General features: G+C 52.3%; 2 protein-coding genes across 2 annotated transcripts in view; one reads left to right on the forward strand and one right to left on the reverse strand.

Annotated features, from left to right (window-relative positions):
- RPL36A (ribosomal protein L36a) overlaps window positions 1-3,862 on the forward strand; it is a 4,902-nt gene extending 1,040 nt beyond the window's left edge. The window contains exons 2-7 of the mRNA XM_005419879.3: window positions 85-260; window positions 866-974; window positions 1,212-1,317; window positions 1,998-2,065; window positions 3,586-3,708; window positions 3,794-3,862. Of these exons, the coding sequence (XP_005419936.2) occupies window positions 85-260; window positions 866-974; window positions 1,212-1,317; window positions 1,998-2,065; window positions 3,586-3,708; window positions 3,794-3,814 (603 nt within the window). The 3' untranslated portion in view covers window positions 3,815-3,862. The remainder of the gene's footprint in view (window positions 1-84; window positions 261-865; window positions 975-1,211; window positions 1,318-1,997; window positions 2,066-3,585; window positions 3,709-3,793) is intronic.
- Window positions 3,863-4,809: 947 nt separating this feature from the next.
- Window positions 4,810-10,104, reverse strand: GLA (galactosidase alpha). The gene is made up of 6 exons (XM_031056074.1): window positions 9,886-10,104; window positions 9,516-9,693; window positions 7,941-8,032; window positions 6,919-7,080; window positions 6,169-6,366; window positions 4,810-6,005 (listed from the first exon to the last, which is right to left on the reverse strand). The coding sequence occupies exons 1-6, from the start codon at window positions 10,039-10,041 to the stop codon at window positions 5,742-5,744; spliced, it is 1,050 nt and encodes a 349-aa protein (XP_030911934.1). The 5' UTR covers window positions 10,042-10,104; the 3' UTR covers window positions 4,810-5,741.
- Window positions 10,105-10,154: the final 50 nt, after the last annotated feature.

Here is a 10,154-nt window from a genome sequence, read left to right on the forward strand (position 1 = left end):
AGACGGCAGGGTGCGCAGGGAGGAAGGACGGGGCCGGCCAACCCCACCCTTTCGGTTCCCCTTTTTTCGTTTCGTGACTCAAAGGCCGCGTTTGTGTTTCCTCCTGCAGACAGCAGGGCCATTGCCGTGGGGGCGCCAGGCCGGGAGCCTGCCCCGGGCTCTGGGCAGTGCCGGGTGTTGGATGAGTTGGCTGACCAGCCCTATGTTGCCTCAAAATGGGTTCTTTCACCCGATGGGGCTGATCCCCACACAGAACAGAGGTATTTTTATTTAGAGTTCTGTGTGGAAAGAGGTTTTGGTGGTAAATTCACAAAGCCAGCAGAGTGACTATCAAAAGTTTTTACTGTTTATACGTTTTAGCAAATGAAAACATTAATCTTCATTGGCTACAGATTACATAATTCATTAGTATTCTATCTTATAGTGTTAAATTCCTTCAATTTCTTTTTAATTAGGCTACATGTTCAGTTTTCCTCTTTGTTTGGGTCAGTGGGTTTCTTGGGTTGGTGGTCTGTGAGTTGGTGCTGTGATCTGGAATCTCTTTTATCCACTCAGAGCTGTTCAGCACAGTTGTTGAGTTAGCTTTGCTAGTTACATCCTTGTCTTGAGAGTTCTGCCAATCATTCTTGTGCTCCTAAATTCTGCATTCTCTGTAATGGTAAATCCTTCCCAAGCCTTGTTAACTTCCACCCAGGTTTGACATCACTGAAACATGTCAACCTTAACAAGGAACTCTGTTGACACACAGTTTGTGTTTCAAACATTTGGATGTCACCTGCATCCCGCAGACCCCACAGTTCCCACCCTCACACCCCTCGTCGCACACCCACCTTCCCGCCCATGGCTGCTCTCCTCCCACCGCCAGGGGGCGCCGTGCCCTGCGCGCCCCTGCACGCTCCTCTCTATGGTTCCCAGCTCACATTCACTTCCGCTTCCGGTCATTGCCTCCTTTCCCGGCCGCCGCCGCCAAAATGGTGAGTGCTGGGGCTGGGCTGGGCTCCACCCGCCGTCATCCGCCCCGCGGCTGCGCCGGGCCGGGCTCCCTCCCCCGCCCTGGGGGCGCGCTGGGCGGTCAGACCGGCGCGGGGGCTTCCCCATCCCCGGATGGCAGCGCAGGGTCCGAGGAAAGGGGAAGGGCGGTAGCGGGGCCTTCGGAGCGGGATGTGGCGTATGCGCAGCGGCCGTGCCCGTCTTCTCTCCCTCTCCTCCAGGTGAACGTGCCGAAAACCCGCCGGACCTACTGCAAGAAATGCGGGAAGCACCAGCCGCACAAGGTCACGCAGTACAAGAAGGGGAAGGACTCGCTCTACGCGCAGGGTGAGCCCGGGCTCGCTCCGGGCCGCGACCCAGGGGAGCTGCGTGCGATCCGGGTGTGGTGTGCCCTGCACGGGTGGTGTACATTAGGAACATTTGTATCGCTGGGGAGGACATCTTGGCCTAAAGGATGTGCTGTACAATAAAGGGAACTATAAAAATATGAGACAGGGAGAAAGATTAAGGACGTGTTAGCGCAAAGCAGTTTCGGATGGTTGTCCTATAGAAATGTTTAACTAATTTGGGAATGTGCTCTGGGTGAACCTGGCTGGCTGTGAAAGCACAACTGGAGCCAGGCTGGCCAGCCGAGGGAGAGCCCTGCTGTGAGTTTAAAATATGCTGAGGTGAAAGAAAGTGAATCCAATGGTAGCTCTGCCCGTACGGATGTGGATTAATTATGCTAATATCACCTGAACAGGACTGTATAAATATTTTCGGCCCTTTGTGTGCTGGCTTTGAGGATTTACCATGCAGCACTTTTCTCTGCTCAGAACTCTGAATAAATCAAGTGCCTTGACCTTGTGTGTCTGGTGGGTGCACAGCTGAGGGGAAGGTTCCACTTTTGGGGACAGCACAAGAGCCGTGGCACTGGTTCTACTGAGCTGTGCTGGGATTTAGGCAGTGCCAGTTGTGCCTGGAGCATCTCCTCGGTGGTTGCCTGACCAGAGCTGTTTTTCCTGCAGGAAAAAGGCGCTATGATCGGAAGCAGAGCGGATACGGGGGCCAGACCAAGCCCATCTTCCGTAAAAAGGTGAGTGAGTTTGCTCCTCAGGAACAGGAGCTTCCCTGGCAATCCATGCCCAGCTGAGGGAGTGTTCCTCAGTGCTCTGCTCTGGCTGTGCTAGGGCAGTGCTGTGCTGGCAGTGCAGATGTCCCCTCCTCATCACAGAATGCCTTGGGTTGGAAGGGACCATCGTGTTCCAGCCCCCTGCCATGGCAGGGCCACCTCCCACTGTCCCAGGCTGCTCCAAGGCCCATCCAGCCTGGCCTTGGACACTGCCAGGGATCCAGGGGCAGCCACAGCTGCTCTGGGAAACCTGTGCAAGGGCCACCCCACCCTCGCAGGGAGGAATTTCTTCCTACTCTCTAATCAAAATCTCTGTCAGTGTGAAGCCATTTCCCACTGCCCTGTCGCTCTGTGCTCTTGTAAAATCCTTCTCCGTCTCCCTTGCAAGCTCCCATCAAGAACACAGCTCATCTCCTTGCTGTCCTGTCTCATGAAGATGCTTCTCATTTGCAGGGTGACTTGGGCTGTGTTTGCAGAGCAGCTTCTCAGCTTTGATGCTGCAAGGGAGTAGGGTCTTTCTGGAAAGGATATTTGCAGTGAAAGGAACGTTGCTTCACTGCTTGTCCAAGGGGAAGGGCTTGGCAAAGGGAAAGGAGCTGTCTGCTTGCTTGGTGTATTTACAGCAGGGAAGCAAACCCCAGTGGGTGGGTTTGTTACTTTGTGTGAATTATTTAGTTATGCTCACAGAGCTGCTTGGCTCGTTGCTGGGAAGCCCTGGTGTCCTGCTGGAGGTGTACAGGAAGCCTTCCAGCAAGAAGGAAAAACGAGGCAGCGGGTTTTCAAGTTGACTTTGTGCCAGGAAGTGGGGAGACCTCACAGAAAATGCTTCTGCAAGCAGGGTACACCAAGCAGCTGCATTGCTGGCACTCTCTACCTGCACACTGCAATTCTCATTTCTGTTTTTTCCCAGTCAGCATTGTATGGATGCTTGGCTGAGGTTTTTAGCTGGTGGTTACAGCCCTGTCCAGCTGCTACAGCAGCCTCCAGCTTTGGATTCTTCCCTCTGCAGTTTTTCAGGTTTCATCCTGCTTCTGAGTAGCTACAGGTCTGCACTGAGCCTGTTGTGTCACTGCTCCTCCAGAGAAAATTTGCCAGTGGTGCTTCCAGGTGTTTCTTTTGCCCGATTTTCTTCTCGATTTCTCCTGAGCTCTGCTGGTCTGTGCTTCCACACTAAGAGTGTGAGTTTCTTGCTCTGTTCAGTAGAACAGATTTCTCCAGCATGGCTGATCCCTGCAGGAACCAGCCCTGCCCCACTGAATCCTTTTGCCAGTGCTCTTTGTGTGAAGATACCAATCCACTTCACTCCTGTACTGATCCTTAAAGTGCCACCTTCTTTTCAGTGGAGGGAGCCTAACTGTGTTTGTAGTCTCTCTATGCTTTGGGAACAAACTGATGTGTTCAGGAGTGCAGGGAACAAGCTCTCCCTGAGAGTTTGTCTGCTTGGGGATGTGTGGTTCATTGAAACACCCTGCTCCTTCTCCCAGGCCAAGACCACCAAGAAGATTGTGCTGAGGCTGGAGTGTGTGGAACCCAACTGCAGGTCCAAGAGGATGCTAGCAATTAAGAGGTGCAAGCACTTTGAGCTGGGAGGAGACAAGAAGAGAAAGGTGAGTTTGTATTCTGTGAGTGGCTGAGAAAGGGGGGCAATACTCAGTGGTGAATAAACTCACTCTTGTCTCTTGCTTCTTACAGGGCCAGGTGATCCAGTTCTGAGCATCGTCCTGCTCATCGTTATGGACCGTATTAAAGTAATTAGATTGATCCCTTGCTTTTTTAATGTGTTTTCTCTTGGGGTGGGAGCTGTGAGTACATCAGCTCAGCAGGGAGGTTGTTGCTTGCAGAACCATTTAACAGACCAGTTTTTAACCTGGCTTTTGAAAAATCCCTGCCAGTAGCTGGGATCTCTTTACTATGTTTCCAAGAGGTGTTCTGTAATGGGTGCCAGTGACTTCTGTGCATGAACATGGTGCAGGCTCGTTTATGAACTCCCCTGAACAGCCCCTGCACTTGGCTGTAGGCCCCTTTTTACAAACAGCTGTACTGGCCTGAGGAGCAAAGGCCTTGGAGCAGCCAGTGGGCTTGATACCTGCACCATTAGGCAGGTCCCTAATTAGGTAATGAGGCAGGTGCCATTAGCTGTGGCAGCTCAGAGAGGTGAGGGACAGCTCCGTGCCTGTGGTTGACCCCGGCACATGGTGTAACAGGCCTCAGCTGCCTTCCCCTGTGCCAACTGCTGCTGGCTCCTCTTATCATTTTGCTTGAGGGAAGAAGGCCAAGCACAGCAGTGAAGTTTCAAATGGGCAACAAGCAGAGTATGGTAGATTGTGGGGACAGCCTCCAGGACAGCTTAGTTCCCCTTAGAGAGGAACATTTCTGTGAGTAGAAAGTCTGCTCTTAGCAGGTGCTGGGAATGCAATGCAGAGTTCACCCTTACGGGCAGCTTCTCGTAGTGAAAATGGAGCTGGAGGATGGGGAGATGCCTCTTCACATCTTCATCATGATTGAGAGCACTCAGTTATTGAACTGTAAGGGAATCTGTGTTTTTGCTTATTAAATAGTGGCTGATGTGATGGCATTTTCAGATTTGTGTAGGCAGTGGTGGCTTTGGCCTGGGGGGTGGACTGTACAGCTGTATTACATCAGTTTCATTGAGTGCTGTTTCTAGTGATAAATTTCACAAAAACTTACATGACTGGAACAAACTGGCCTGTTTTTTAAACCATTATTTAATTTCAGATATCATGCTGTACTTTTGTACACTGCAAGTAAGAAAAAGCATAGCTTTTAAAGGGATTTTAATCAAAGTGCTTAATCACAGAAGAACAAATCAAGAAATTCTGATTGTATTGTAATCAGAAGATAATATATTTGCACAAGATGGTTGCTTAAGTGATTATCCGTCTCCTGCAACCTAAAGGCTGCTACCAGCAGTGGGAAGCAAGCACTCAGGGATTTCTGGGAGGCAGGATTCATGGAGAAAGGGGACTGCAGTGGCCATATGAAGGGTGGGGAGGGAGTTGTCATCTAAAGGGAAGTGACAGCCACTGGTGAGAGATTCCTGGAGTGAGGGGAAGCCCTCACTTGAGTCCTAAGGCCTGATAGCAGCTGTCAAGAAAGTTGCTAAGAAGTACAACGGTTCATGTCAGTCCCTGAGTTGTCAGAAGATGGAAGTGCATGTCCATGCTCTGAGTCAAGTGTTTGGTTTCCTTAGTGGGGGTGGGAGCAGCTTTTCTTGGACTGTGTGTCCAGGTCTGGAAAAGAGAGCAAGGTGGCCAAGGTGTGTTTCCCTATTGTCCCTAAAATGCTCCAGGCCAGCTGTAAGGTGCTGCCTGTGCATCCCTCGCCTTTCCTTGCTCGGTAGTGGCAGTGGGTGTGAACAGGAGCTGCCGCCCTGCTGGAGCCCTTCCAGCCCCTTGGAGGAGGAGCTGGGTGAGATGCCAGGGAAAGGGGCCCTGCTCTGCTGTTCACCCTTTCTCTGTCACCTCTTGATGATGGAGTGATGGCAATTTGTCACATTCAGCTGAAGGTTCAGATAATGAATGCCTGAGAAGAAAGGCACCTGCTTGGAAGAAGGAGATGAATTTCCTGCCTCAAGTTCAGACAGAGCCTGAGGCTTAGGAAAAGATTGTCTTTGTTCTGCCTATAGGGGCAGGACTTTGAGCAGCACAGTGCCTGTGGGGTTCACCTCCACGCTCAGGGAGGAGATCCAGCTGTACACACCACAGTCCCTGCTGGCTGGCAGCACCTGTCGGATGGAGCAGGCTGGGTTGCAGGCCAGCCCATTGCCAAGGAAGGTGAGGGAGAAGGTGAATTTCTGGGGCCCTCCAATCTCCTGCTGGTTCAGCACTGCCACAGCATAAGCTCGGTCAGACAGGGGCCGCTCCCACAGCTGAAAGTTCTTGTCCTGCCAAGGAGAAAACAAACCCAGGGCTGTGGGAGGCTGAAGTGGTGATCTTCGTGCCTGTCTGTTCCAGCAGGCTTCAGGAACAAACGGGCTCCTTTCCCAAACCCTGAGCACCTCTTCATCCCTCCCTGCCCCACTCTGAACCCCCCCTCTCCTGCTGTACCTTGGAAAGCTGGTATCCCTGCTTGCCCAGGGGGTCCTGGTTGATGGCAATCACCTCTTTGTTCTGGAGCAGCCACTTGGCCTCGGGGCTGATGTGCCGCAGGTCGTTGGACATGAACAGGGGAGCAGCCATTATAGCCCACATGGCCATCTGAGTCACCGACTGGTCCCAGCTCAGCCCAAAGTTTCCAATCACCAGCTATGACAAGCAAACAAAAAGTGCCTGGTAACACTAACTGCGGGGGCCAATCTGGGCCACCAGTACCAGGAAATCACAGGGTGGGACCTCTCTTTGGAGCCTGGCTAGATAGGCTGAGGGCCAGGAGCAGGACCGGCCGGTTGGGAAAAGCAATGACTGCGTGGCAGTTTAGCATGAGTCCCTGGTGGAAGTGAAGAGAACTCTAAGTGGTTAGGCAGTGTTTGAGAATGCTTTTGGATTCAGATTCTTGCAGTGCTGGCACCCAGGGGTTTTCACTCTGGTGGGACATCAGCACTTTGGACACTGTCCCCCAAAGCCACATCTGTGTCCTGAGCTGGTACTGCTTGTGGAGGCTGTGTGACACAAAGATGGAGCTTACTGTCCATAGCTGCAGTTCTCTTTCCACCCTGGACCTTCTCACCAAGATCCTGATCCTAGGGTCCCATCAGAGCCCCTCCCCTCAATGTTTCTCTCCCTTCCCATTCTTAGCCCACAGCTGAGGGAAGGTTTTTTTGCTGATGCTTCAGGTGGGGTGGGTGTTGCTGTACTTGCCATGTCAGGATCATTCCAGCCCCCTGGCCCAGCTATCTTCACAATGGTGTCCTGGTGAAGTGCTGTCCAGTCTAAGATACTCTTGATGCTGCTCCAGGAGTCATAGACATCATAGAAGTTCCTCCAGTGATTGCAGTACTGTTTGATCTCTGTGTAATTGGGCTGCCAGAACAATGAGTGTGATTAGACAAAGCACCTGGCTGTACAACAGGAGTGTCAACAAAGCTAGACTGCACCAAAGGTAGCTTGGGGGAGAACCAGGGTAACACCTTCCTTCCATCACCAGCTATCTGAATGATGTAGTGTGTGCTGATTCCCTTGAATGCTTTGTGCCCAGTACCTCCACTCTGACACGTTCCAGACAACCCTATTGCTCCTCCTGGGAGAACAGTTGTGACCACCAGCTCTGTTACAAAATTCCTTCCCAATTTTACTGAAGGTGTGACAAGGCCAGTGGTGTTAAACTGTAATATCCCAGTAATTATTGCTATTTCTCAGGTTTACACCCTTTCCTGAGTAATGCATTTAATTCCAGCTGTGGGTGGAGGGCAGCGTGTCAATCACAGACCCTGGCTGGCAGAAATTTGTCACTGAACAGGGTAGGGGATGTCACAGAGCCTCTCTCATGGTCCCCAGAGCTGTCTGTAAGGCTGAGCCTGCAGCACTCTGTGTCCAGGAGGAATTACCCTGAGCTATCTGCTAGGCTGTGTGTCTGCACTGCCAATGGTTTGCTGCTTGGCTCCTTGGAGAGAGGAAGCAGATGGATGCTGTGGTTTTTTTGGCTCGCTCCATCTGGGCTGTGCCTTCATGCTGCATAATCCTACTGAATCTACTTCAGCAGAGCAATGGTTTAGGAATGCTTCAGCACTCTGGAAGAAAAGGTTTTTTTTCTCCATTTTACAGCCTTGTTCTCTGTCAGAACAGAGAGCAGCACGTTTCTCAGGATGCTGTTTTGCAATGTTAAATGTTTTTCTCTTCTTCCCACTTGAGCCCCAGGATAAACCTTGGGAGGCACTCCTTACCTGCTGCACAGGCCTCAGGTAGAAAGGCCACTCACAGGAGTACACAATGCTCCTTCCAGTCCTGTTCAGGGCCACAGACATGCGCCTGTATCCTAGAGGAAGAGCACAGACAGAGCTTACACAACCTCCCTGGTCACACAGCAGAACTAAGCCGATGTCACAGGTTCAGGTTTCAGTTCAACTCTTGCAAAATTAAGATTGAACACATTTTTGTGGTTGAGACACCACAGGGGGAACAGGGGAATTTAAAGTCTGCAGCTGGTCACCTGCCTCCCAGGGACAGGGGCTTTGCTTGGGCAGGCTGTTGCTCCAAGACTGCTGATCCCTTTGTACATACAGCCAGGGGAAGAGGTTAAAAGCTTTCCTGTAAGGCATTTTTCCTCTAGATACCCAGGAAACACAAGTCAGTATCTATCAGGCAGTGCAGCTTTGCTGGGTGATGTAGGAGTAGGTTCTCATGAGGCCCTTGCGCCATATGGACTGGGCAGGAATGTAAAAGCTCGAGTTTTTCCTGTCCTTGTCCCCAAACAGCCCTGTTCAGTCACTTCCAATTGGCAGAGAGGGAATGAAAAGTCTGCTATCTCCTCTGGAACTGCTTCAGTACAACTGGATTGTATCTGGGTTGCACATATGATCCAGCAGGAGCTCTCAGCTCAGCTGTCACTCAGGGTGCTGAGCTGTGCTCCTGTCTCTGGCAGTTGGCATATGCCCCACCATCTGGCTCTGATGGCATTGTCACTTGGGCAGGTTGTCCCTGCCAGGCAGAGACAGGACTTTGTGCAGGACTCCTGCTGCCAAACGTGGTGGTGCAGACTGTGCCAGCAGCCAGAGAGCCCACTCAAGAGAAAAAAGCTTTCTAAGTTAAAGCATTCTTCCCATAAATCTACTCCTGTGGCACTGGGATTTGCCTGTGCTTCAAAAGAGGCTGTAGCCAAGTCCCCTCAGCACAGGGAGCTGCAGAGCTTTCAGCTGCTGGCTCACCAGCCTTTGTGCAAATCTCTTCTGAAGTGGTATTTACACTGGTGTGCTTTAAGAGAAAAACCCCAGTAGGATTTCTATGCCATAATTCCCTTCGTTTTTATCTGTTAAAAGCCCTCCTAACTGCTCCTTTTCTGGCTGACACAAACTGTTGTAGCTTCAGGCTGATTCACATTGACAAGGCCCCACCAAAGGGATTGAGGGTTAAGTGTGTGAAATGTTCTGGGCTCTGCAGTACAGGCCCTGCAGAAGGGCAAAGCCTGTGCTGAGTTAAGAGCTGAGGGAGCACAGGCACCCCCAAAGGCCACAGCTGATGTGTCTGTGCTCAGCCTGATCCAGGCTCTGGGCTCCCAGCTCCTTTTCTGAGCTGTCCTGGAAGGACAGCGCCAGGAGACTGAGCAGGTAAAAACTTAACACAGCAACACTCAACACCTTGGCCTTGAGAACAGAGCCTCAGATTTGCTTTTGTAAGCAAGTCCCTTAAATGAGTATGCTGAGGGAAAAGCGAGTCCCTGGAGCCTGATGCTGGGCCTAGAATTGCTGCTGCCTGCAGAATATTCCCACCCATGGGAATAGCTGCCTTGAGCCCGTGCCTACCTTCTGCCAGCAGCTCCAGTGACTCAGAGTTGCAGCCATCAAACTTGAGCAGGTCCACACCCCAGGAAGCAAATGTCTGGGCATCCAGGTCATAGTGGTTGTAGCTGCCAGGGAAGCCAGCACACGTCTTGCTCCCAACATCGCTGTAGATTCCCAGCTTCAGACCCTTGGAGTGGACCTGCAGACAGAAACGGACCCTGGCTTGGGGCAGCCTCAAGGCAGGAGGAAGAGGATTTGGGGCAGCAAGGGAAGCAAAACCCCACAGTGGCAGGCAGGGCCTTATCTCAGCAGTGATACCGCCATACCCACCCAGCCGTGCTGCCCTCCCCTGCTCCCCGGCTGGGTCACACCGTGCCGCGGTGGCACTCACGTAGTCGGCCAGCTTGCGGATTCCCCCGGGGAAGCGCTTGGGGTCCGCCTGCAGCCTGCCCTGCTTGTCCCGCGTCGGAGCCATCCAGCAGTCGTCGATGCAGATGAACTCGTAGCCCGCGTCCCTCCAGCCCTCGGCAACCATCCTGTCAGCCATCTCCACGAACAGCTGCTCGCTGGCCACGGCACCACCGGCAAAGAAAGCGGAGAACGTCTGCTGTGTACCCCCGGCACAGCCGCGGGGCTGGGCGGCCGGGGCACCCGGGGGAG

The sequence above is a fragment of the Geospiza fortis genome, unplaced genomic scaffold, assembly GCF_000277835.1.
Source record: "Geospiza fortis unplaced genomic scaffold, GeoFor_1.0 scaffold157, whole genome shotgun sequence".
Classification (NCBI taxonomy): domain Eukaryota; kingdom Metazoa; phylum Chordata; class Aves; order Passeriformes; family Thraupidae; genus Geospiza; species Geospiza fortis.

Coding starts and splice junctions, on each gene's coding strand:
- GLA (XM_031056074.1), bottom strand. CDS start 10,041: ATGGCTGACAGGATGGTTGCCGAGGGCTGGAGGGACGCGGGCTACGAG. Junction 6,367..6,918: donor GCTGGAATGATCCTGACATG/GCAAGTACAGCA, acceptor TGCTTGTCATAG/CTGGTGATTGGAAACTTTGG. Junction 6,006..6,168: donor AGGGATACCAGCTTTCCAAG/GTACAGCAGGAG, acceptor TCTCCTTGGCAG/GACAAGAACTTTCAGCTGTG.